The sequence below is a fragment of the Rhinopithecus roxellana genome, chromosome 12 (assembly GCF_007565055.1).
Source record: "Rhinopithecus roxellana isolate Shanxi Qingling chromosome 12, ASM756505v1, whole genome shotgun sequence".
Taxonomy (NCBI): Eukaryota; Metazoa; Chordata; class Mammalia; order Primates; family Cercopithecidae; genus Rhinopithecus; species Rhinopithecus roxellana.
Genome location: NC_044560.1, coordinates 101967206 through 101994989, shown reverse-complemented (window position 1 = coordinate 101994989; position 27784 = coordinate 101967206). Strand labels below are relative to the sequence as shown.

At 50.0% G+C, this 27784-nt stretch overlaps 1 protein-coding gene across 1 annotated transcript in view; it reads right to left on the bottom strand.

The window, feature by feature from the left end:
• The window catches only part of TSHZ3 (teashirt zinc finger homeobox 3), a 75440-nt gene extending 56612 nt beyond the window's left edge, over positions 1 to 18828 (bottom strand). The window contains exon 1 of the mRNA XM_010355781.2: positions 18439 to 18828. Coding sequence (XP_010354083.1) covers positions 18439 to 18478 — 40 coding nt within the window. The 5' untranslated portion in view covers positions 18479 to 18828. The remainder of the gene's footprint in view (positions 1 to 18438) is intronic.
• Positions 18829 to 27784: the final 8956 nt, after the last annotated feature.

Sequence of the window (27784 nt, the reverse complement as noted above, 5' to 3'; positions counted from 1 at the left end):
ACAGCTCTACCCAGAGAAGGTGGGCCGTACCCCAGGGCACAGGAATCAGCATTGACATGCCCACAAACTGACATGCATGCTTGTCCCCCACAGGCACGGGCATGTCCCCAATCACCATGGCGGCAGAAGGACAATGGGAAACACGGGGCCTGCCAGGCAAATTCTAGCAAAGATGGGCTTCCTAAAATCCCCCTTCTACATGAGAGCTGCCCAACCCAATAGCAGAGTTATGACTCGCTGAAAGGGATACCCCCTCCTTCCCTCTAAGGACTGAAGGAGGGAAACAGTGCATGTAACCCTGGCCTAAGAGAGACTCCCGGGTTGAACCAAAGCATCAGAGATTCAGAGAGCACGCAGGGAATGTGGACAGAGCGACACCCGGCCTTCCTGAGCTCACCTGTACCAGAGTCTCAGGAAACACGTCTGTAACACCGCTCTCATAGTGAGCACTTTATTATCTACTTGTGGTGCAGTGATGAGTTAAAGGGGTATTAATTTTCTTTCATAGCCTGGAATAGCTTATTTATCATTTGTTGGTCTTTGTCACTGATATTTCAGATCTGCTGCGAATTGCTGTTCTGTTGTTGTTGTTGTTGTTTTTGAATTAATCTGCACTCATACAACCACCAAAACAATCATGGTCCTACTGATACCAGCAGATGTGGCCAAAATGTGCCCTGAAACTTCCCAACTGCAGCTCAACCCTACTTGCAGTGCTGTGTCAGAACGAAGGAAGTCAACTGATGATGCATTTTCTGGAAACGCCATGGACACACAGAGAGAAGAAACTACAAACAGTATTAAAAGGAAAGAGACCGGCAGCTGCATTCACTGTGTCACTGCGGCCAAGGGTTCTGGGTACCTTATGTTCACCACTTGCCACCTACTGTGGTGTCAGAGCTGTCTGGTCCAGCCGGGACAGTCAATTGATTTTCACAGAACGTCCATTTTGTTTCCACACCACAGCAGGCTGCACCTTCACAAGGAGGGGTGGCTGCTTCTAAGGGCAGAGCGGCTGGGCCCCAGCCAAGCCTGCCTCCCTGACTGCAGAAGATGTCACCTCCCCCGGGCACTTTCCTCTGGGCAGGGGCAAGGAGGAGGAAGGCAGAGGAGGTATGTGAAGCAGATGTCCTCCATAAAACCAAGGGTGTTCCCTTCTCACCCTCTCCCTTTTCCCACTCTAGCTGAGTCTCCAAAAAATGCATGTTTCCATTCACAAAAAGTATGCAGAACCACTGGTGGGGGCAAAAAAAAAGACCCTTTTTCCTATTACAGGCAAAACCTGGGCTGATTCTCTTGCTTCCTTCAGCTGTCAATGAGGTGGTGTGTTCCCAGCCTCCTGACAATATAATCATCATAAACTTTATTATTACATCTGGAATTTCACGATATGCTTAGCAATTGATTACAGAGACACAACCCAGAATGCAGCTCCCACTCGCTCTGCCACGATTCCAGTAACCTAACTGCTTAATACCCCTGGAATGTATAAACAGTGTTAACCGCTGCATTCCCCACACTGCCATGGCAGAAGGGAACCACCGAGCCGGTGGAGCTCTGAAAGCTCAAGGCCATTTTCATTTACTGAATATAATGTCATAGGATGGAAACTGAGATCACATTTTTTGGAGCCATGACGACTGATGACCCCTCGTCAGATGTGATTGGGGCACAAATCCACAAAAATTATCAGCTGTATTGGGGAACTGAGATGTGTCATGAAGTTTGCGCAGGGCCATCACCCATCCCTACACTTAGTCTCAGTTTGGTGGGGACTCCAGTTTAGGTGACTGTGATTACTGGGGTTCTTCAAAAAGCTGCACAACTTGCTATTTCTAATTTTATGAACACCATGATATGAATGCAATGCAAAGCAGAGAAAAAGCCATGCTGGGTCAGGCTTGCAATTACAGTGGCTAGTGCACTTACTATCTCATAGGAATAAATGCAAAAAACAAAAACAAAACAAGGGTAGGCCAGGCACATGGCTCACACCTGTAATCACAGCACTTTGGGAGGCTGAGGTGGGTAGACTGCTTGAGCCCAGAAATTCAAGACCAGCCTAGGCAACATGGCAAAACCTCATCCCTACAAAACATACAAAAACTACTCCGGTATGATGAAGTGTGCCTGTGGTCCCAGCTACTCAGGAGGCTGAGGTGGGAGGACTGTCTGATCCCAAGGAGGTCAGGGCTTCAGCGAGCCATGATTGTGCCACTGCACTCCAGCCTGGGTGACAAGGGAGATCCTGTCTCACAATCAATCAATCAATAAATCCAGGGGTGAAGACCACACTCAAAGTATCTGGGAGTTGAGGCCTCGGAGAGATCTACATTAACAGGGCATTTGTCCTCTTCCACTCCCACCAAGGGAGGGCCAAGAGCAATGCAGCTGCCCTCCCTGACACTACTCCAACTCAGGAGGCTGTGATCAAGGACATGCGAGCCCCTCTTTAGGTGAAAACCAGCTCCATTCCCCCTGCAGAAACGCACCCACTCAGCTGGTGTGCCTACACTCTCTCTCCTGTAACAAGTCAATTTACAAAAACCAGACCCATCCCAGCAAGGGGACCTGGATCGGCCCTTCTCACCCGCATATCATCTTGAACCCAAACAGTCCACTGAACCAGCAAATCCTCAGCCAACCCCTGGCATGCAGAGTGTGTTATCTCTCCAGGCAGATTCACTTTATAAACCACCAGAGAAGCCCCATGGAAGGTTCTGCTTGCAACAAAAAAACAAACATGCTGATGTCACTCCAACCTGAGCTCTCGGGCCCCAGTGATGGGGCCCGGGGGGCTTTAGAGCAGGATGCTTGTCCCAGAGCTGCCTTTCCAGGCCAAGTGAGCCATCACCCCGGGACCACCTGGACCAGTCAGGCCCCCATGAAACTTGGCCAGCGCGTTCCCGTTAAAAATGGCCCTGCCGTTCACCTCAGCCAGGTTCCCGCACGCACGCTAATAAGTACTTGTTTGCTGAACTGAAAAATCATTACCACAGAACGTGTCAAGTAATGAAAGATGTTTTCCTCGCAGAAATGTTAAATACTTCACTTCTTTCACAAGGGGCGTGTCCATGTGTTTCCAAATAATACCTTGCTCCCTCCCCACCCACACTACATCAGAAAGTGTGGAGTTCCAGGACCCAATTTGAACAGGCTCATGTTGCACGGCTCTAAGAACCAAGAACATGCTATTATTTTATTTATTTTCCTTTGCCCAGCTGACTACATGTTTGTTCTATTACTTATTCACCTAACCATCTCAGTAGGAACCTCCGTCACGTAGGGGAGGGTCCATTCTGCCTTACGATTTTATACAGAAAAGCAAGAGAAAAGACCACCACCGCAGTCTCATCTATTACACAGCCGTAGTACTTGCTAACTAATATATACGAAAGAGCCATTTTACTGCAAGCCTAGAGCAGAAACAAAGGCAAGAAATGGAATGGGAACATTTCACCACGTGAAAACCACTGATAACCCATCTTCTCCTCTGGCAAATATGAATCTCTGCCCCCTTTCAAATGTTTTTTGTTAGGCAGATGAGTAATAACAATTGCGTCTTATGCTGACTGAGGTCTTTTAAGTGTTTTAGAATGTCTCTACCTACAGGGAATCACACTGGTTAATTTCTGCTGCCTTTCCCTCTCATCCTAAGGCTTCAGGCAAAGCCAGCAGGGTGGGGGCCCAGCCTGCTTTGAGTCTATGGCAGCTGAGTTACGAAAAACCAAAATGACTTCCAGGTAACCTTGTCTCACGGAACTCCAAGAGGCAAATACACATCACTTAGATAGAACACTCAAATATCAAGTTGATGTGGGGGTCAGTGGAGTTTTAGGTTTTCTCGCCGTAAATATATGGCTTTGAACGTGGTGGTTCTATCCTGCCATGCCCCCTTGAGACATAAGAGATCTGTGTTTATTCCTGCCTCCCATGTCAGAGAATCCATAACCCAGGGACACAGATGCTGAAATCCTGGCCAAAATGCACACCCGCAGAACCTGAACCTCCTCTAAAGAATAAGCAATCACCCCTTCTTCCTGCCCTCTCTCTGTCATGTGTTCAGTGAGTCACTCAAACAGCTGCCAGGGGTTACCTGGGGGAGCAAGAAACACGAGATCCCGACCAGGGCTCCAGGAAAAATGACCTGCGTGAACTTCTCAAAACTTAAAGATTTTCCCTTTTCTTCACCCATTGCTTGTTTTCCTTTTTTTAAGAGGGAGCAAATCTCACTCTAATTTCACTAGCATTAAAGGTTGACATTTTTTATATGTGAATTCACAAATCTACCATAAATGATTCACAGGATCTGTCTTCCTTTGCCCTTCCCCGACGAACCGCCACATTTTGGAACTGCGTTGGCTGACATTAAGCAAAGCGCTTTCTCAGCAATTATTTGGAAAGGAGAGATGGCAACTACAAGAATTTCTCTCGAGGACCAGAGGAGTTACCCCTACTGCCCACTTCCAAATGGCCAGGTCTCACGGAAGACAGGAGGGCCTCCTCCCCTGCCCAGACACTGCCATCCACCTGAAGCTCTCAAGCCCTGGTCAGGCATCTATTGGAATCTCTGGCATTTCTGCAGCACACCCCACTGTTGGTCTAGAACAGGTATTGACTGCCCTGGAAAATACTGATCTTAAGGACAACTGCTATGTGATCAGAAAACTCAAGAGACTGGTTGTCTCCCAGTCTGACTTGTGAGCTTAGAAGGCCACCAAGGAGATTCCGGCTCAAGAACCCAAATCGTCCCCTGAAGTCGAAGCCACTCATTTCCCTAAAGGCCAAGTTCTGATAAGGAACAGTTCCCCCAGCCTCCTGAACAGGTGAGACCCTCTGTAAGGGTGCCAGCAGGCTTGGCAGGTGCTTTTGCTTATCTGGGTCTCTCTTTCTCTATTTCTCAGGCCAGAGCTGTGTCACCCCCATGGGCTCCAAGTGCATTCATTACAGAAGGTGGATGTCACACCATGAGGTGCGGCCACCGGAGATTCCTCTGGGACTCTTGGCAAAGAATCCCCGGTGCTGTGACATGCAGGGAGTCAGGGACAGAGTCCCTAGTGCACTGATCTGGCGTGCCCTGAAAACAGTGTCCCAGCTCAAAAACGTGTTGCTTTCTTCCTTTTCATGAATTCTAATATTCAAGCCTTTTTTCCTCCTGCTAATTTTAGAAGTCCTGCTATTCTTTGGGAAGAGAATGGTGTGAAAATCAAGCATAGTATCCAAAAATAAAAGAGTAGATCTGTTTCAGGGTTTGCAGCATATTTCACTGAAAAGCAACTCCAGATATGCCACTTTCTATCTAGTTTTTAATACATTTTCCAATTCCTCCAGAATATTTTAGCTTCAGAAAAAGCAAGAACGAACTTCCTAAACTATGACTTTTTTTTTTTTTTTTTTTTTTTTTGAGGCTGAAAGGGGCACCCAGAATGGTGTTTAAACCATGACAGGGGGCCTTTTCAGAATGTGATGCCAGGTTATCGCTCTCTGGCTGGGACTCTGCAGTACACTTTGTGGGACCACACAGAGATGGATTTGAAGTAGGATGGACGGATTCTCTAGGTCCTGAGGACCTAGAGCGTGTTCCAGTTAGGCGAGAGGCCAGAGGAGATGCATAGCTTACTCTGGGCATCTTGATGGTACACCTCATGGAATGTCTTTCAAGCTTCCCATCTTCATCTTTTAAAAAATCTGGTTATCTAAGGAATGAAGTTTCAGACCCACCAGAACTGTAGAAGGGCATCGGATCCTGGTCGGCAGGGTCCCACTCCAGTTCTTCGGGGTCTGAGACTCTCTGGAAGAGCCAAGACTGCGGGCCGGGAAGTGGAGAACAGACATGGGGCGCCAGCCGATACCTGAAGACCCCAGCCTGTGCCTCCTCGCCAGCCAGGGAAGCCAGAGATTTTTAACAAAAAGTTAGAACTCTGTGTCAAGCCCTTCAAGCAAACAATAAATATTACTTCTGTTCATAATCGGACTTCTCTCCAGCATCGTCTTTGAATGTTGAACCTTTTTCAATTAATTAAAAACTATGCACTGCAGAGTGCATATTTTATCAGCCCTCAGCTGCTTAAGTGTCTAGAAAAGACCAGGCAGTTTTTCTTTCTTTCTTCCTTTCTTTTTTCTTTTTTTCTTTTCTTTTTTTTTTTTTTTTTTTTTTTTTTTTTTTTTTTTTTACAGGCAACCCAGAGCAAGTACTTGCAAGGGTCATATCTTTTTAATTATCTTTTCTCTCTTTGATTAATTATTCCGTCTGACAATAGCGTGTTTCTAATGCTATTCACCTGCCTTTGATGATTGACAACTTTTCTGTCTGATTCAGAGCAAACAGCTGCTGCCACAATCTCCTAGCAACCCGGGTGTGATGGATGAGCCCCCAAGATGGATGGCTGCAATAAATCATGTCTCCAGCCATAAAACTGAGAAAAGGGGATAAGAAGAAAAGCGAACAAAAAACAAAACAAGGTTTCTTCCCATGAGTGCACTCAGTTCCTTACCAATTATACCTGAAATGGGCTTCGCACCTATTAATAGCAAAGTTTTTCTAATCAGTAAAAATGGGATGATGGCATTTGTATCAAAGGTGTTTACAATTGTTCCCGCAAATTGGCACTTGTACTCCAATTACCTCCAACACTGCCCAAGTGCAAGGGCAGATGATCAAAGTTTTGCCTTCTTCCACGAAGTCTCAGCAAGGAACAACATCACCTTTGTACTTTGGCAATGATTCCAGGCACCAACAAAGAATACAAATCTGATTCTACCCAATATTTGGCAGCAGCTGGACAACACCAAAAGTGAATTCTAAGTCATGCTGTGTGCAGTGCAAAGTGTTAAGCTGCGAATAAAGTTATTTCAAAATAAACACACACACACACACACACACACACACACACACACACGTTGCCTGGAGTTGATGAGTGAATCAGTACCATTTCCATGTCTTTCCTGTTCATGGCAGTTGCAGGCGTTTTACATGTCAGGGAAAAGTTTGTCCCAGAAGCAGCAAGATAGGCACATTCAGCCCTTCCACAAATTCTAGATTCTCAATTCTTCAGGTAGAAAAACTCTTCTGGTCTAACTTTCTATCCCATCATTCTTAAAAATGAATGTCCACACTGTAAGTCATACAACAAGCCTTTGATTTCATTAGCAACCCCAAATAAAGTCACATATTTAATAGAATCCCTGCCAATTAAATTTGCACTATCGGGGCTCTTCCAGCGGTGGAGACCCAGCAGGAAGGCCTGGAGAGTTTCTGTTTTCCTTTTTCCACCAGGGAAGCAGGCTGCAAGGCCTCTTGCAGCAGAATAGGTGGAAAGGCCAGAGCTTCAAGGAATCCTCAGGCAGCTGGGGGCTGTGTCAGTGAACCAGGCTGCGTCCCTGAGTACTTCCAGTAGGTGGGGGTGTCCTGGTGCACACAGCTCAAGGGTGCAAACCCAGAAGCGATTAACTGGCAGGGCCTGGAAACAGCTGTCCACATCAGGACTGGTGGGGGTCTGCTGGGGCCCTGCGGAGGGGACAGAGCTCAGACACAAAGGGGAAGAGGCTGCTGGGAGCCCGGGCAGGGAGCCGCAAATGATTATTTTTTATCTGAAATATTCCTGAGACGTGGAAGTCTTTACGTTTTACTTCATTCTCACACTACTAACCAAGCCAACCAAAAGATTTTTTTAATAGTTATATTGTGCTAAGCTTTTCAGATACGGTGTTTTTTTCTTTTCTTTTCTTTTTTCTTTTCTTTTCTTTTTTTTTTTTAGCATGACATGGAGTTTTAAAAAAATCAGACAAGGGTTCTGGCTTCAGCAACTGCAGCTCTGTTTATATTTTAATGTTTTGTACGTGACTGCTTCTGTGGGGGAAGAAAGAGAAAGAAGGAGAGAGAAACTTGCCTGTGAGCTTTAGTGTAAATCACAGATACTTCATTTTTCTCTGTGTCCTTGGAAATTATTCAAAATTAAAGCCTGCCTCCCTCCACCTTTTCTCCTTCCTTCCTTCCTTCCTTCCTTCCTTCCTTCCTTCCTTCCATCCATCCTTCCTAGCTCCCTCCCTCCCTCCCTCCCTCCTTCCTTCCTTCTTTCTTTCTTTCTTTTTTCAGTGGGGGAATCTTCTCTATTGCACATGGGAGGGTCTGTGTCTGGTCAGCTGCAATGAGAAGGCAAGGCCAATCGATAGAAACACACACACACAGGCCCCTACCCTGTCCCAGCTTGTCCGACTCTCAAGTTACAGGTTTACACGGCAAGTCTAAATAATATTCAAAATGATAAATGGTACCCGAAGCCCGGCATCCACCATCAATCTTTTTTTAAGGAACATCCATCTTCAACAACGCACGTTTGAATCATGTGAAGTCAGGAGCCCTGAGATTCATTTATACCACTCTTTGCAAGCCAGGGTGGCTTGAATGATACCTGTCAACCCTTTTCTTTCTGTTTTTTTTTTTTTTTTTTTCTCTCCCCTTGACTAATGGGGGAAACAAGGCAGGGAAAAGAGAAAAGGAACGAGAAAGGGGAAAAAGAAGTCACAAGAGCGTCAAAGGCTGAACAGTGTGGTTTAGCAGATAATATGAACGAACATAACCTCTCCCGTGCCTCTGCCCATCTCACGCCCGCCACGCCACACACCCAGCCATCCAGGAGCAGGCTCTACCCCCTCTCCCCTGCCCAGCCTCTTTCCTCCCTTTCCCTCTCGCCAAATCAGCAGAGCTCCCTCCTGCAAGCCACAGGGTACAGTACCAAGAGGAGGAGGAGACAGCCTCACATGGACCTGGGCTTCCCTCCCCTCCCTGAAGTCTGGCTGGGGCCCATATGATAAATGACATATGTCATTCTGTCAGGAGGGAAGGGTGGGTCAGTGATGTATGACTCTGCTGAAAAGGAAATCGACTGTTTGGCATGGTGCAGGCTCTTCTCCACCAGGATTTAGTTTCAGAACTCTGAAATGAATTCTCCGACGTTTCAAGTGCATACTTAGGGCAGGGTGATGGGAGGCCTGGGAAATCGTACTCCATCCTCCCACTGCCCTTCCCATGGCAAAAAGCAAAAAAAAAAAAGAAAAGAAAATAGGCGTTCTGTTGCTGGATACCTGCAAAAGGCCACGCACGTGTCGAAGTCCCTAGCTGTCGCAACACCGTGGGTTATTTAAAAAATGTGACTTAAAAAAAAAGAAAGAAAGAAAAGAAATTAAGTGGAGTCAGGTTAGCCCTTTTATTTATTTATTTTTTAATGGCAAAGGGCTGACACAAAAGCAAGATAAAAATTAGCATGTTTGAAGTAATCGTCCCGCAGCTTGACATCTGCATAGTAAATTTTAAAGGAAAAAAATGTGTCAGACAGCCATGAGCCGCCTCGCCCTCCCCCTTTCATTAGCTCACTGCCAGGGTGGCACTGCTGAACCTCATTATGGCGAGAGGATTTATGAAGCTGAACCCAATGGCAAAGAAAAGGCATCTGTCAATAATTGTAGGGAGCTGCACTCACAGCTTTGAAATCTCATTAAGTATGCAGTTATCAGGCATAAAGATCAAAAACATTACTCAACTCCGACAGAATCTTATGGAGGAACATTAATTAGCAACAGGCCTACAGTACAAAAAAAAAAAAAAAAAAAAAAAAACCACAGACTTCCTCTCACACCTGCCCAACCCACAAACCTAAAGCAACACTCCCCCTCCCGCCTGAAAAAAAATAATTCCCAGCATCTGAAACTGATCAGGAACATGAAACAAGAGAGACGCACACAGAAAAGGGGAAAGGGAGGGAAGGGGTGGGCGGCGGGCAGGGAGGAGGGGAGAGGGAGGGCGGGGAAATTCAGTTGAGAAAGCCTTGGCGGTGAGGAGAGAAAAGGAAGAAGCTGTCAAACTTGAGAAGGATGTCAGTGCGGGCCCTGATTACTGGGGCCTATGGAGTTCTCAGACCTTTTATCATCCTCACCATCAAAACCAGCCTGGGAGTCACTGCCGGGAGGACTGGGGGCTGCAGGTTTGCAGCCCAGGCCCAGGGCCCAGAGCCCAGGACCCTCTCCTGTAGCCCCTGCTTACCTGGCAGGCAGGAGGCTGCAGGGCCAAGACCCAGGAGGTAGGCCCCGCTTTCCCCAGCCAGTCTGCACCCAGCCGGCTAAAGCTGGCAACAAGACCTGCCTTCACAGGCTCTGGACATAGGCCAGGCAACCACTGCGTTCACCTTCCATCTCTCAACCACTGTAACACACCTTTTTCTTCCTCCAAAGAGACTGCAGCATCCCCTTCTCACACATGCACCCTCTGTTATTTGAGTTCTGTGTGCAATCCCTTACTGAAAAATACAATATAGATGGGGAAAGGCATGTGGAAACTGCCAAGCTGACCCTGAATCCCGAGGCCTCCAGACCTCTGTAACACACTTGGGACAAAGTGCAGCTCATTATGGGTGTCCAGGAGATCCGCACGCTAGTTTGACTCTAGGATCTCCAGGAAGTTAACATTAAATGACAAGTTACCTGCCCCACCACATTCTAGCCTCTTGCAAGATGCATTGGCAAAGAGTAATGTACATAATGTACATGTGTTTCAGAAACATCCCACAAGTATTGCACACTTGGGGTCTCAGGCAAACTTCCCTGATGTCCTGTGGTGGTCTGGATCCAGGGTAGATGAACAGAGGCCTGATGGCATGGAAGTACGTCTCAAATACCACTCAGGTTTCAGTCCAACAGGCAACATCAGCCACCCCCGGGCATGGCATGCGACAGTGAGGCACCATCTGTAGCTCCCCCCCATGAAAGGTGTAGGAAAATAATAAAGTAGATATTCTGCATTTTATTTCCCTTATTGCACTGTTATAGAAAGGTGGCCTTCTCTGCTTACCTGCTAGCATGCTCTCTCTCGCTCTCTCGCTCTCTCGCTCTCTCGCTCTCTCTCTCTCTCTCTCACACACACACACACACACACACACACACACACACGGCACTTCCCACAAGCCCACACCATAAGAAAACCTACAGAACAGCTCCTTTGATCTGAATCCTCTGCTAGCATTCTCTTAGCTCCTCACTCACTCCTAAGCCACATTCTTCCCTGGTTCCACGGCTACTTCTGAAGTGTTTACCTCTCTGGTCTACTCAGAAGACAATGGTCACCTTTTCATAATTAGCCACATCTTTAAGAAAACCGGTATTAAGATTCCTAGGCAACCAGCCTGGAGATCCCTCCAAACCAAGGCCCATCTTTTCCAATAAATGCTTCTCCTTTAGAATATCAATGAACACAGCTCAAATAAACTGTCACCTATGACCAAAAATAGTCAGGAACACTTGTCTATAAACCAGACTTGATGAGAAGGCATTTTAGCAGGAGTATTACAATAAGGTGTTTATATTTTTTATGTGCTTACCATATTACCTTTATTATGTGTAACATCAAAGTGATTATAGCAATTACATCTAACAGAATTAATTACAGAACTTCCCATCATTCCAGGATACATAATGCATTAGAGGTAAGCCAAAGAAAGAAAACATCTTGATTGTAGTAACTATTGTTGGGGTATATTTTCTCCAGCAGCAATGCCACACCAACGGCAGCTTTCAGAGCAATGGAAACTGACAGGTTTAACAGGGAAAAAGCTGTATTCTCTTAAAATTGAGCTCATGCTTTTTGCTTAATAGTACGTTGGTGATAGTGGACATATAAAATCAATTTAATTTTTTAAGTGTAAATCTTTGAAAGGTGCTGGTTAATCTACCCAACCAATGTTACTACATAAAGGAGAAAGCACATGGGTGAAAGACTTACAAGTCTTTACGTATGCAAAATAAATTCACTCAAGGCTTCATTAATATTAATTTAAATTCAAAACCCATTTACATTAAATTGTTCATTAAAAATTGCCTATTTTATGCAACATGCATTTCTCAAAGAACTCAGAGGAAACTGAATACATAGGACTAGATTTAATGATGGGAATGGAAAATCAAAAGTAAATGAATTGGAGTCATTTCACATATATTACCAAACAGCCCTTTGCTCTCCATTAAGGATGGGTTCCACTTTGGGGAACAAATATATATTCTGAATATTGTGTCTTCTACTGCTATAAACTTGTAAACATGACCTCTGGCCTACCACAGAGGAAAACAAGAGAAACTAGTGGAAGGGAGAAGGCAGCCAATCCAAAACTGGGCTTGGAATAAAGCAGGGAGGGTTTGCCTTCGGATCTCACCTGGATTCATAGTGCACTGAGAGTTAGGCTTGCGTTTTTAAAAATGTACATAAGTTAGCATCTGCCAGTGCCCATCTTGATCTAGAACTAACAGTGTCTCTCTCCCCTATACTCTACCCTTTACATTCCTTTATTTCCTTAGCCAGGTGACCAGGAACATGAAGACAAGGAGTTGGTAAGTTCCTTGTGCTCTCCCTCCTGACAACAATCTGAACCTACCCTGTTTCCCCAACAGCTGTTCTGGATGAAGAAAACACAGTCATAATTAATAACACGTGTCCTGACAGTATGAATTAATAATTTATCATTAAGCCCAAACAAATTTAAATTATTCTTCAAGAGTCACACCTTTGCATATCTGAGAAAATAAGGTAAGGAGATGGCTAAAATGTCCAGGTAACATGACCTTCAGTGAACTACTCACCCCCGCCCCCTTGACTGTATCTCTTGGACTATTCTTGTTGAAATGCTAAAATAATTTACAGAATTGAAAGTAATTAAACCCAAGAATCTAAATGCTGATCAAACTAAGTGCATGTGCTAGAAATGTCTTCTTTTTTAAATGGGGCTTATAAAATATTCAATATTTGGTCAAGGACACTATGTAATCTTTCTAATAAAGATTCCTAAACCTAGAGTATGACAGTTGTTCAGGCAAGTGGTCATAAGAAGATTATGTTCTATTACTGTCTTTTTTTTTTTTTTTTTAACTTCCAAAAATGCATAGCGTTATTCTGGTCACAAACAGTGACCTGAATTTTTAAGTCCATGTCTAAACGTAAATTTCTATAAATGGTGAAAAATTAAGAAAAGCTACCAAGTCTACGTCTGCAGTCCTTACACTTCAGGGTTTTTTTGTTTTTGTTTTTTTTTAAAGAAAATCCAGAAACGGGAAAAATATTGATAGCCATTGTTTAGTGGGATTTAAAAATTTAATGACCAACTGCAAATACTGGAAACTGGAATTAATCTGTCTGGATTTTTTTTTAAAAAGGCTTACAGACATTTAAATGCATGTATCGGGACACTTTATCAACCTAACATAAAATTGTCATCTTATCTTATTATATGACTATTTTATGCATGTGTCAAAGAATTTAAAAATGACTGCCTGTCTATTGAGTCTAATTACAACTGCACATTATCTGTCTGGATGTACCAGTCCATATCATTGTTACTAAATACAATATATTGTATTCACCTTTCATTTGTAACTTCAGACAGAGAAACCACAATTTAGAGCATAACTAAAACACAGACACACACACATACACACACAGAGTGAACACCTGCAAGGGTTTGGGATACGGGATACCACTGTTCCCTTCTGTCCTTTTCCCCTCCATGGGTTTTGAGGGTGGTGCTACAGGGGTGTGACAAAGCAGCTGATTTCAAAGACCCATCTACCTACCTGGGCTGGACACTAACACAGAAGGGTAGACACACACACCCTACTTTATTTCATTTTTATTAATTTTTTTACGACACGACCAAAGCTATTTTTACCCTCTGCCCAGTGACAAGCAGGGATGAAAATGGGGCAGGAGGAAAGCCTTACAAACTGCACTTGGAATAACTGTGAACTGCTGCCACTCTTGGATTAAACATGGCTGTGTGCACCAGGACCGGGCACTTCCAACTCCTTTCCTCTCTGCCTCCCTGCCCGCCTGCCTGCCGCAGCCCTAGCCCCAGCCTGACTCTGGCAGGACATGTGTAAAAGAGAAAGCACCACAAGAGGTCCAGGCACTCTGCCTTCAAGAAGGTAGATCCTTTCTCTTTCCAAAAATCCCAGGAGTGGAGGGCGGGGGTAAAGGAATGGTTTTAATTCTCTCAACTCACCTGGGTTTCACGGCATTTCCCACGGCCCTGAGCAGTCACCTTTCATTCTAATCACTCGACAAAACAATCTTTAGCAAAAAGAGGGGAGAAGGCAGACGTGTGAGGCAATTTAGGGAATCGCTGCTGAGGCATCAGTTATTGACTATCTGGCTCCTGTTTATGAGCGTGCTCAAGGCAAAACTGAGAACAAAATGACAACATCAACAGCTCACAATCAAGTGTGGCCCTGGAGAGCACTGAAGCCCTAACTGACAGCTGTCAAGATAATGGGGACACTGAAGCTGATTCTGGAAGGTTCTCTTCCCCACGTGGATGTCCAGGGGAATAGCCTTGCCTCCCACCTCCTTTGTTTTTCTCCTTCGTCTTCTTGGTTTTCCTTTTTAGAATTTGCATCGTTGCTCTCATTTCGTAGGAAATGGGGGAAGAAAAATCATGGAACGGTCAAAACCAGTCACTCTGCCACCTTGCTACAGAGTAGAATACCTGTCCAGGGAGAAATACATGGCAGGTCTGAGAGGAAATAAATTCCCAAAGCTAAGGCCGAAATGCCCTTCTGAATGCTCCATGTGCTTCCGAGAGAGAAGGGAAAAGCTCCTCCCCGGAGCTGCCCGATGTGTGGACCAGACTTAGGAAGGTGTCATCCGGACACCACCAGGTGGGCCACCTCTTAGGCATGCCCATGTCTACTGGCAACATGAAACCCCCTTCTGCCTGTTCCAGGGGGATCCACAGTGTTCTGTGACACCAGCAGACCCTAGGGGGTCCAAGTCACTTTCACAAAAATCAAGATGCTTGAAGATTTACCCTCGCCTTGTTTTTTACCACCTAAGAACTCCATGGAACATTACCCCCTTTCAGAGAACACAGCTCGCTGGCAAGTTGTGGTTCGATGGTTTCTTTTTTATTTCCTTTTTGGAAGCATAAGAAATGGCCTTTTACGATTTCACATTTGCCTCCAGAAAATTAATATAAGTAAATAAAATATCTACTATTAAGTATTACACAAAATTTTTCTGGCATTTTCAGAAATGTTTTTCAAAAACCACTCTGAATAGGAGAAAGTCATGCTTTAAGCAAGGGATAATGGTCATTTTGCCTGAAGGACACTGTCCTTCCCTAACCCCACTCCTCTGAGCTTCTAAAGGCAGCAACATCTGTCCAGCACAAACGCACAGCCCCTGGAAATTACAGGTCTCAAGGAAGCAAACTCCCGCCCAGGTTTCTCTTTGGCAGGTAAAGAAACCTCTCTTTCTCTTTGAGAAAAGACACTAAGCCATACATAGTTTCTATCAAAACACCAAAAAATCCTAAAGTACAGAAATATGTATTTTCAGGGATTCTTGGAGCCTCCTTCGGCCTTCGGGAAAGCAATGATACACTGGCCTAGATATGAAGACTGTGTGTACCTGTGTGCCACGTCTGCTTGCCCTACCCAGCTCTTGGCCTTTTGTGGTTGTTATTCTACCCCAGACCATTAAAAGGGCCCTAATTCCTATGACATGATTATCCAGGTACCAAAGCCCATTTGTCACCTGCAGCAGAAAATTGAGTTAATGCACAACTAAAGGCAGCCAGGACTGTGTAATATCAACTTGATTACATCAAACTAGCTGCAAACCTAATTCTGCTGGATGACACTGCGTCGAGCTTGTCATCTCCAATCATTAAAGCTGTCAGGAATCCATCAGGTTTACAGCTAATTAGGTGAACACTAATGAAGCTGGCAAAACAACTTTTCTTTTTTTATGGCTGAGCGGACCTTTCAGTTTGGAGGGGAAAAAAAATTCTCGAGTATTCTCAAGGTTGCTGGGGACTGGATTTCCAGTTACCAATCAGCAGACATCTTTCTTTTTCCCACTCTCTCTCTCTCTCTATCAGTACAAAGCAATCAATTTGTCATCACTCCCAGTATGCCACAAAAGCTGGCATGAACCTTATAACTTGCAGCTGGGAGAACTGAAAAAGAGGAGAAAAAAAAATGGGAAGTTTCTTGTCCATCCAAACAAACAAACCAACCAAAAAAACCTCTGTGCATACTTATCACCAGCCTAAATGTGGAGTTTTTTTTGTTTGTTTGTTTTTTGTTTTTTTTTTCTCCACTCTTCTTAAATAAGCAGCTCTTCAGTCAGTCTCCACCCCCTCCTCCACATGTCCATTAGGCAGAGGCATTCTGATAAAGTAAATCCAAAACCCGAGTATGGGAAAGAAAGAAAGCACTCATGCTGCCAGCTTCTGATTGACCATTAAGCTATTGATGAATGTGCCTGTCAGGAGAGAGACAATTAAATCAAATATGAAACAAAGTCGTTTTGACGGGTCATTTTGATAGAGCAAAACCATTCTTCCATCTCCTATTAGTCCTGCAGTCAAGTTTTTTATATAATGAATTTTTCTTAACTGACCTGAGATTTCCTGGCTGGCTTTCTTTTTTAGTAATAAAAAAAAAAAAAGTGCAGAAAGGTTAGTGAACAGGTTGCTCTAAAAATAAATAAATAAATAAAGCCAACAGCAGGTTCCCTCCTCCTCTGATATTTTTCTGGAGGAAGCTATCAAATACGAGTCTCAGATTGGCAGGGTGCAACTGAAGAGATGAACTAGAGAGAGTTCTGAACCAAATGTAAAGATGTAATCACATATGGTTCATTGGATGGAGGCACACACATACCTTAAAATGTGTATCCAAAAAGGAAAGAAAAAAAAAATTTTCAAAGACTGGAAGAAGCCCAAGACATTCCTACTACTCAACTTTGTGAAGGATTCCTCCAAAGTTTCAGAGTTTATTTTGGGTAGATAAGCTCATTGCTTGAGCCTGGAATTTAAAGTAGAAGGTGGGACGGGCAAGAAGCAAGCTCCAGGAGGTTAACTAGGGAGGCGGCAAGCTCCCTACAATCACTCCTGGAATTTTCAAACTTTCTAAATTTGGGCAACACAGAGGACAGAGAACAAAACCTGCATCCTAAGCCCCAAACCAACCCTGTTTTCTTCTGAGATTTTCTGAGGACACTGGCAGGCAAGTACATTTCTGGGAGAAGAGAGAATTATCATTCCTTCTCTGTGACCCCGTGTAAGGGGTCTGGAGTGCAGAGGGCAGCCAACGTGTGAGGTCCCCTGGCAGTGCCGGCTGGCGTGATGGAAATTATGGGCACGATGGGTACAACGCCTTCATCCAAGATGGGCACCAGCCAATGCCCTGACCCTACTCTCTGCCCTTTCCTCTAACATCAAAAGAGAAGTAAAAGAAAGGAAGAGGAAAGAAAAGAAAGGAAGCCCCACTTAACCCTCCCCTTCAGGGATCATCTGAACTCTGCACATCTGAGTGTTACTCATATCAAAATACATCACGTCCATATGTGGTCCTCTCGGCAATTCGCCCCAAATCCCAAAGTTGCACTGACAGGGCCCTCCTGACGTCACAGAGCTTGGCCTCACTATTCCAAGTGATTTATTGATGTTTATTGGGAATGAATAGATCAAAGGCAGCAGCATGACGGGCGATCAATCAGTCATCAAATCAAGGATGGCAACGGGCCAGAAACCCTTCTTCCAGGCAACATGCCCCCAACCGACATTATTGCAAAATAATGTTATGTGTGTGGTTTTTGTTTTGTTTTCAGTGATGCGTTTTCCAGAAAAGAAAAGAAAAAAAATCGGCTCATTCTTAACAGGAGTTGACACTCCCGGTTGAAGAAGGAAAAAAAAAAAAAAAAAAAGGAGGAACAAAAAAGTACTCACACACGTCCCAGAACTAAGTGCTATGCGGAGATGAGGGTGGGAGAAGCAGTACAAGGAGGGGGTGGGGGCAAGGAAACACAAACAGGGGAGAAGGAAACGCGAGCATCTAACATGGACTTGACAGTCATCTGACAATACCCAGACCCTGTGCGCTCCGGTTTCCACCGCTGTGCCCAGTTTGGGCCCAAGAAATGAGGAATCAATCGGATTAGCACTAAGGTGGCCAAGGGGACTGGCTCCCTCACTCGCTCGCGCTCCCTGGCTCGGCGGACACCGGGCAGTCTCCCGCCGGTCGGCCGGAGGACGCGGAAGGTGTCCCGGGGAACTCAGGTGACCCCGCCCGCCCCCCACAGAAAAAGCCAGACCGGGGTTGCTTCCCATCCCCTCTGGAACCGGAGAGCCGAGGAGGCAGGGACCTGGCGCGGCTCAGCGCGCCCAGCAAGCGGCTCCCCAAGTGGGTGCGAGAGGGAAGAGGGCAGAGCGCCGCGGGGCGTCCGGGGGGCGCCCGGTACCCGAGGCGGGCGCACGCACCCAAACAGGAGAGCTGCGCCCGGAGTTACTCAGCGCGGGCAGAGGAGCGGGGCGAGGAGCGGGGTCGCGCCTGCTGGAGGCGCGGGGCGAGCGGAGGAAGAGGAGGAGGAGAGCCGAAGGAAGGGGAAGCGGCTCGTACCTGCTGCGCGCCGGGGCGCCTGCTGCTTCCTCCTCGGCATGATGCTTCTCCGGCGACTGCCACTGCTGCCGCCGCCGCCGCCGCCGCCGCCGCCGCCGCCGCCGCTGCCGGGCTGAGGACAGGGAGGGAGGGGCGGCGGGCCCGCGGGGGGGCGAGGCGGGCCTGCTCTCAGCCTCCCCCCCGGAGAGCGGCCGCCCGCAGGATGCTGCTGCGCCCAGGCTCTCCGCGTCCCCCCCGCGCCGCGCTCCGCCGCGAACCCCGAACGTGCGGAGGGAAGAAGGAGGGCGGGCGAGGAAGGCTCGGGGAGGGAGGAGCGCGGGGGGGGGAGGAGGAGGCAGAGGAGGAGGAGGTGGAGGAGGAGGAGGAGGAGGATCGCGCTGCCGGCGGAATGGGAAGTTTGACAAATCGCTCCAGAGGCCGGAGGAGGAGGGGGCGGGGAGGAGCGGCGGCCCTGCCCCCCCCCCCCCCGCCCCGTCCCCAGACGAGGTGCGCGGGGTTCGGGGCTGGGGGGCGGGGAGAGGGGGAGAGGGCGGGCAGAGGGGTGGGAGGAGGAGCGCGGGAGCGGCCCGGGCCGGTACTGCCCCGGCCCCCGCCCCCAGGCTGGGGGTCACGGCATCCGGGGGGACGCGCAGCCGCCGCCGCGGCCTGGGGCTCGGCGGTCCAGTCTTCTGCCCGTGGCGCGGCTGGAGCGGCGGCGTCGGCAACAGGCAAGCTTAAAGGAAAAGGAGATGATCGTGTCACTCGCCCGCTCGCGGGGGCGCCGCGCCCCCACCCCCGGCCCCAGGCCCGCTTGGGACCCCGGCCCCGCCAGCAAAAGGGGTGCCGCCCCTCCGCCTCCGCCCCGTGCGCACACGCAGGAGCGCGGCGCCAGGCCCGCCGAGCCCGTCCCGGGGCGCCCGTTACCCCCACCCCTATTCCCACCCAGCGTTCGTCCCCGGCCACCCCCCAGTTGCCCCGCCCGGCCCGCACTCCTCTCCACCCGCGGACTCCGGAGCCCCCAGCGCTGGCCGGGGCTGGCGCCCCCCGGGGATGCCAGAGCCCACAGGCGGGCCCCCTCCAGGGAGGAGGGGCGGGTGGCGACAGCCCTCAGACCCCGCGCCACCCAGCTCCTCCCCCAGGACCCGCCGCTGCCACTTCCCCCAATTTTTTTTCCCCGGACAAACTTTCCTGGGCCCGTCCCGGGGGTCGATGTGGGAGGGGGTTCCTTCAAGTTTCCTCTCCTGACTTTGGGATGATCAGGGTCTCTCCACCCCGCCCCTCGCCCCCTGGGAGCCGGGCCGCGCCCCCCATCCACTGCGCGGGCCGATCCTAGGGCGGGACGGGGGCGGGAGAAGGAAATCGGGCTCCCCTGCCCATCCCCCGCCCGGGGCTCACCCCGCGAGAGCCGAGGGGGCCGCCGCGCCGTGTCCCGCGCCCGGCCTGCCGGCGCTGCTGGACTAGAGGGATTGATTATTGATTGGTGATCAGGGTCGCTGAGGCTCAGGGAGGGCCCGGCCGGCGGGCCGCGGGGAGGAGGAGCTGGCCGGGCGGCGTGGGCAGTAGGGCGACGCGGGCTCACTTACGGGCGGCGGCGAGGGCGCGGGTGGGCCGGAGCTCATGCGGGCGACCCCCGGGCGGCGGCGGCGGAGCGGGAGCCGGAGCCCGAGCAGCGCGGGCGGCGGCGCATCGATGCGCTGCGGGCTCGATTGCGTCTCCCTGGGCCAGCTCTCAGGCCGGGAATGGGGCGGCCGCGGCGGGGCCGGCTCCGGGCGCTGCCGGGCGGCGGCGGCTGGAGCGCGGGGGCGGCCTCCCGGCCCACTGTACCCGAGGCGGCCCTGCACCCGGCCTCGCCGGCTGGGGCTCTGGCCCTCTTGTGAGCCCCGAGGCCGACAGTCCCGGCGAGGGCGGGCGCCCCGCGCTCCGGCACCGGCTGCCTGAGCGCTCCCGGAGCAGCAAACCCCAGACTTCTTCCTCCTCTCCTTCCTTCCTTTTTTCCCCCCTTATCTTTTTCTTTTTTGGTCTCTTTCTCCCTCTTTTTCTGACCTGTGTCCTTTTTATTTTTTCTCTGCGACTGTTTTGCAAGTTTGTTTTAAAAGTTCACAGCATGCTTTCTTTTCTTTTAGACCGGGAGACAGTGATCTCACCCACACGGTAAGATCAAAAGTCTCCGCTCGTCCAGCCTGCGGGCTTGGGCTGGGTCCAGACGTCTCCCAGGATGCAGATGCGCCGCCGCTGGCCTCCCTGGCTATAAAGCCGCTTCCAGCGCCTTCCCGCGCGCAGGAGCGCTCGGAGTTGTGGGGTGCGGACCCCAGGCGGGGCAGGGAATCCGTGGCGGGCAGCTGCGGGACTCTGGGGCTGGCGGACTCGGGGGCTGAGGCGCCGTGCGCGTTGGGTGCCCGCGGCCGCAGAGGCCAGAACCGCTACTCCTCCAGGCCCGGGAGACGCGGCCGTGGAGCGTGAAACGCTTCTTGCAAGCGAGGAAACGGTGAGTTGGTAGACACCGCCGGCGGCCTCACCATTCTGGTGGCTGCGCTGAGCTCCTGTCGCCTGGAGGCGGGTTGCGCTGCACGGGGTTAGCTCCCGCCGGCTCCCAGCTCACCTTCGAAGCGCCCACCTAGGCGCGCCCGGTGCGGCGTGTGCACAGCGCGGGGCGCCGCGCACGGAAGCGTGGAGTTCTCCCTGGTCGCGCTTTTCTCCTCCTTTCCATCCCCTCGCTGTTCTTGCAAACCTCTGTTCCCTCGGCCCCCTCCCCCTGCGGACCGCGGCCTGAACTCGGGTCTCCGCGTAGCCGGCGGCCGCCGCTTGGTCGCTGCCTGGCCCTCCCCCGCTCAGGCGCCGAGCGCTGTGCGATCCGCCCTAACATCTGTCCGTCCAACCATTGGCGCATCCATCAGTGTCAATGGGCTGCACATTGCAGCGACAGCCCGCCACGCACAACACGGGCTATGCGGAGTGCACGCCGCAACCATACTGCCATGCCGGGACACGCAAAAAGGCCCCCGGCCTGACTTGACACAGCCTGAATCCCTAATCTGTCTTCTTTTAGCCACATGTACCCACCCCCACTTAATATTTGGACCCCCAAACATGAATAGTTTTGCAAGCCATTCTAGGGATGGAATTGAAGGAAGAGGGGCAGTGTCGCCCGAGTCATTATTTTCCACCAGGTTTTCTCTGCCCTTCTGTGGGCTGGGTGTGGCTAGGAGAGAAGGAAGGGAGACTTCCCAAATCCGCACCAAGCACACTGCAGATCCGGAAGCTACCTGGATGCAAGGGCTTAAACCCCCTTCACCTGGCCCTAGGATGTGTTGTCGAGGTGGCTGGGCAGGTTTTAGCCAGGAGGTCTCGCGCTAAAACTTTTTGGCCCCGCCTGGCTGCTGCGTGACATTGCCTGATGGAGAGGAGCTGGAGAGCGGAGGGAAACGTTGACCCCAGTGAGAACTAAGGACCAGATTTAGGGAGAAGTAGTGTCTGGGTGGCAGTAAGTCTGTAATTCACATGTTATTTACAGAGGGAGAAAGGGCAGGACCGTAGGTTTGAGAAGCCGGAGCTTTGCGCGGAGTTCCCTGCGCCCATTCCCCAAGAGTGCCGCTCTCGACTGTGGTTGTTTGTTCTACCTGATTTTGCCTCTTGCCTTCAACTCCCCCATAACCCCTCCCCAAATGTCCAGAGGGCAAACATATGCACATACCTCCCTGATCAATCCAGCCTGACCAAAGGGCCATCCCTGTCTTCCCCCTAAGAACTTAATGGGAAGAATGTACGGTGGACCTACTCTTGGGACATCTGCAGGGCGGCTGTACCAGGCATTTTACCTGACTTTATTCTTACCGCAAAGATTTCTGTCTTGGTACCTGGTGCCCCCTCAAAGTCCACTACACAAACGGGTAAAATCCCGCGCAGCTATTCGTTTCGCCATTCGCGAGTAAGAAGGGGAAAAGGAGCCGCTTCTAGGCGAGCACTGAGGTATTCTCGGTTCGGTTCCCGAGGAGGCCAGAAGTGGCCGCGGCGGCGTGGGCTGGGGCTCCCTCCTCCTGCAGGTAGACACCGCGCTCTAGGGTGCGGGCTTCGCCGCCCACATCCAGTGGTCGAACTGTTTTCACGCTAGACTAGAGGGCGGAAAAGTCTGCACCCGCGGAGAAGCTAGAATTCTGTAGAATGTACCCTGTGTCGAAATCTTTTCACCACTCTTCAGAGTTGCAGATTGTCTTTGAAAAACAACAGGCTCTGGCCCTGCAAGCCCCTGATAACTTCTACCCTCGCTGAGTCACTCTGAAAAGTAAGCCCCTAGGCCAGTGAGATGTCCCCACCTTTGGGAGGTGCCGCGTTTCCGGGAACATTAAAAAAAAAAAAAAAAAAAAAAAAACCTAAAAGTAGGAGGAGGAAAAATGAGCAAAGGCGGTGGGACGACTCACTGAAACACCGAGGTGCAAATGTCCATAGGAGAAACTAGCACTCGCATGGCAGCCAGGTGGCTCACCCAACAGCTGGGTGGTAACCTTGTGATCCCCAAACATCACCCAGGGCCATGAAGGCAGTGCTGACCCCCAGGACTGCACCTCAGGCCCAGTGGAATCTGGCTCCTCCTCCATAGCGGTGCTATGTAATCAGTAGAAAATCTGTGGAAAAGCTCCCAAATGAAGCTTCTTCAGGTCAGGGGTTAGAAATCTGCCTCCGGCTTTTTGAACTCAAGGAAATCGGGACACCTGTCCCCAGGGCTACCTGTGCCCCGCCCCGGGATCATTCCTGACCTTAGCTACCGGGAGCCCCGCCCGGATAAGTTTTTAAAAGAGAGAAAGTCATATGCAGGCGTGGCTAGGAACAGGTGTGTGCTGTGGGGACGGGCACTTGGCTTGCAACACGCCACACAGAGTCGCAAAGTCTGTGCCAGAAAGGAGTAGCCAGGCCACCGCCGGGAGGCAGCCGAGGTTGTATTTGAGGTGGCGATTGAGGGCAGTAGGTGACAGCTGGACCCAAAGAAGGCCAAGTCCTGTCCTTATCTGGAGTGGCCACTGAGAGAAAAGACTTCAGGGAAAGAAGGTGTCCTCAAAGCTACTGTTACAAGGTGAGGAGCTAGAGCAGGCTCCCGTCCCAGGCATCCCGGGCCTAAGCCTTGACCTTGGAGAGTGGTTCTTGGAGAGAGCCAGGGACTGGGCACGCTGAGTAGTACCCTCTGGGAGCCTGTACCCCCTTTCAAAGTGTGAGGGTATTTGCCCAGGGTGTAGGCTTTTAGGGAGCCCAGGACTGGGCAGCACCTGGGAGGGAGGGCACCAGGTGGGTGCCCTCCTGTCTGCACTCACCTGGAACCCTGGCATATGGATTTTTCACCTTCCTCACGCCTCCCCACAACACATTCTGGGCTAGACAGTGTCGAGGAGGTGCCCTGGGTTCAGGGAAGCTTGCCACCTGCACACCTCAACCAGAAATTGGGCCCTGGAATCTCGGCCCCTGCCCAAGCAGGAAGGATAGGGACCCTGGCCCTCGCCAGGTGGTAAATTGTTTGCTAAAAGTGCATTTACACAGCGGCGAAGTTTGTTTCTCTTTTTCCGGTTGCTTTGTTTTAACGAACCAGATGTTTTGTCTGTAAATTCTCCCAAGAACTTTTACAGTTTTGACGTGAAATAAACCTTCAAAAATTCGAAGAGTATATTAATACCACTTCTGTGGGGCCTTGGGAGAGCTGAGTCAGGCGCGCCTGGATGGGAGCTGGGGGTGGGAGTACAATCTTTGGAGAAAAGTAGGGGGCTTTTCTTGGCCCAAGGTCAAGAATTGGTTTAGGGGAAGTGAAGTGCCTCTCCGACTCCCAAAACAGGCGCACACACACACGCATCGTCACACCAGAGTAAACACTCCCAGTCCTCCTCCCACCAGGCATAGCTTGCTACTTCATAAATTTTTTGTGGCTTGGGGCACAGAGATGTGACTCAACTTGGCAGACTGTGTCCACCGCATGTCGCTGCCTTTTTCCACGAGGACCGCCTGACTGACCGCCCGACTGAAAGGCAAAGGGGCCTTCGATCTTCTTCCCAGGGCAGGCTTGATGCCTGAGTGTGCCGGGCTGGGGCCAGGGCAGAGCAGGGTGGAAGCTGGTGCTGCTGTCTGGCCTGCCCTTAACTCCTGGGCACAACTAGATTTGGGAGAACTTGGGGTGGAAGCTGACCTGGTCTAGTCCCCCAGGAAGTTACAGCCTGCAGGTCCCCCTCTCCAGTGCTTCTTTTTTTCCGATTCAGGATTTCCAGGCAGTTATAAACACCTTTAGAAAAACAAAAACAAAAACAAAACAAAAAACCCCACTTAACAATACACCTAAAAGAGGGAGGGAAGGAAGCAATACGGTTATCACACAGGAGTGGGGAGAGGGAAACCAGGTCTGCCTAGAAACCCACCCTCTGGTCCTGTGAGTCATAGCGGCTACTTTCTTGGGTTTCCCAAGACAGGAGATGGCGATTTTCTACTCCCTCCCCTCTCCCCACGCTTTCCAGTGCTCTGAGTCTCGCATCTTCAGATACCTCTTTCTTCCTTCATTCTCCTTCGTTCAGTCATCTATGGAACTTTCAAAAACTTTTTTTTTTAGGAGAGCGAAGATTAAATAAAGAAAATAAAACATCTTTGTATTTCAGTCTAAGGAGGACAGATGCACATTAAACTCAGTTTGGAGCGCTTAACTCCAGGCGAAATGCCCTTTTATCAAATCCCACGCGTCGACTTGGGTTGCGCTGGGAATTTCACGAATTCCTCACTGCAGCATGGCGTGGTTTACCCCCACCCCCACCCCACTTTGGGTGAAATGGATTTTTGGAAACCATTTAAGCAGAGCTAAAAATAAGGGGGGAAAAAAATCCTACACTAGAGATAGCTGCAGCTGCCTAGGGGCTCACCCCTGGCCGGGAGCGAGCAGCTATTTGCTAGTTGTAGCTCAGGGGTGCCCAACTTTTCCGGTGTGGTTGCGCCAGCTGCCCCACACTGCAGGTATCTGAATCATTGTGTGGGCAACCTGATAGGGCTCTGAACCCCGGCTCTTTGAATGCTGGAATCCTGAAGGAGGTGGAGGTCCCAGAAATCAAACCACCAGGTCTTAGCCGACCAGACAGCCCATCTTTCTGAGGCTGGTGACCTCATTAACTAGCCAGGGAACCGGCAAGACCAGGAAGAATCTCATTTCCCAGTTCTTCTTTCCTACACTGCTTTTCTCATCTGTCTTCAACGTTGGGGTTTTGTGTGTGTCCCTAAATTTACAATTTGCAAACGGGGAAGACGGAGCCTAAGTTTCAGCAGGACAGGTACAAAAAAGAGGGACAACACCCTGGGGGCCTCATTCTTTCACGTTTTTATTTCTTGAAATTTGATGGGTATCACCTGTAGTTCCATAATAGGCGGGTCAGGGTGACTGGGGACATGGTGGCCCGAAGCGTTAGATAATATGGCATGCAGGTAGTCTCTGATCTCCAGGGCTTTGATAACACCAAGATTTTCCCCTTTGCAGAGCAGTCCTAAATTCTGCCTTCTCCCTTTTCTGCTGCCTCTTCTCTTTTCCCCATCTCTTCCTTTCTTTTTCTGTTTTCTTTTTGTGTCTTGTCTCTTCCAACAGTCCCTCCTCCACCTTTATAAGACTTCTCAAGGGTTATTTATTTAAGGTCTACCAAGTGCTAGCTCCAAACAGGTCCAGTCCTTCTCCCTGTGGCAAGGCGGAGGCTGTTACCGCGTGCAAATGGTGAGTACACAAAGTAGTTTGGAGTTTTTTGCAGCTTTTTTAGGTGGGAGAGGGGAAGGAGGTCAGAAATAGGTTGACACTTGGCTTGAAATAAAAGAACATGTTAAGAAGTTTCGAAGCTGCCAATAAAACCCTTTAAGTGGCTTGTGATTCAGTGCCTGGAATTGCGGGGATGGCATTGGTAAATGACTCTAATGCCCAAAGAAAAATATTACAAATGCCGCTGTCTCGGCCACCAATCGGGCGCCGCTCTCCTGCGCGGGCGATGGCTCCTCTCTGGCGCGGAGGGCACCCGCATTTGCATGATAAATTGACCAGACTGGCGGCAGCCAATGAAATATTCAAATTAGGCCGGGTGGCGGGGGTAGGGGTGGAGTCCCTGGGGCTGCCCCTTGGCGCGGCGGCGGGAGCGGGCGCTACCACCTCTCCGTCAGCGCCCTCTGGAGGCGGGACTGCGCGGGCAAGCGCTCCGACCCAAAAGACAACATGAGGTTGGGGGTTTGGGATGCAAGGGGCTTTGGGAGGGGTGATGGTGGGCTCCGGGTGGTGCTTCGCGGCCCCAGGAGTCTTTCCGGCTGGCTAGTGGACTAGGCTGTACAGCAGGGTCTCCGCAAGCCTCTTCACCTTAAAAGTGTTGATGGATTGCAGAAGTGGATGGTGACCCCAAGGAGGGATTTCAGAAAGTCTCCAGCCTCCTTCCCCCAACCACCTTCTCTAGGTTCCCCTAACAAACCCGGCACTTAAGTTAAAATCGTGTATTTGCTCTTGTTGACTTAGCTTCAAGACAAGATTCTTGCCCACCGCAGACCACATGGCCAACTTTCCCAAAGGCCCTCTGGTAATGAAATGATGGAGCTGATATATCAAATTTTCCAGCTTCCCCTGAGCCAACGACCCTGCACCGTCACAGGCCAGGGCGCTCCGGAGGGCACCCTGCCTGGAGCCCCAAACCTTGGCTAAGCTGTGGGAGCCTAGGCAGGGGCAGGCAGTGCCTGGAGGCTGGCCTCAGCCGGCAGAACTTCTCCCCTGGGAAAATGCTTTCTGGAAGAAGCACCCAGGCGTCAAGGCAGCTCCAGTGAGTGGGTAAAAAGGGATATACATAAGGCATAAGGCACTGGCCAGGGATAGGTGCTCAGCCAAGAAGATAGGGCAGATTCACATAGGGGAGATTGGCTTGGTGATGAGGCCACTTCTGATTCCACCAGAACCTGGCCCAGCTCTTCCTGGAGGTCCTAACTCAATGGGGACTTTTGCATGGGAGCCAAGGAACAGTGGATGTCTCTTGTCCGCTGATCATCTCTTCCCTTCCCCCACCCCATATTCCCATGCCAGCTCTCTAGGCTGCGCCTGTTAGAACCTACCGGCGCACCCCACGGACTTGCCTTTAAAGCAGAATTTTTAGAAGCGCAGTTGCCTTTCTTTACTCTGCTGTGGGATGCTGAACACCTTGTTCTTTCTCTATCTCAGCAGGGCTTAGAGTTGGTTCCCAGCTAGCTGTCTCTGGGAATACTCAATCCCCATCCCTGTTCCCAGCCGAAAGGGTCTGCAGGAGGTCGTCTACACTCCAGTCAGCAGCCCTCTTGGCACCTCTTTCCCCAGACATAGTGAAAGCAAGTCATCTGCAGCCAGCCTCCCCTGCCCATTCACCAAGGAGAA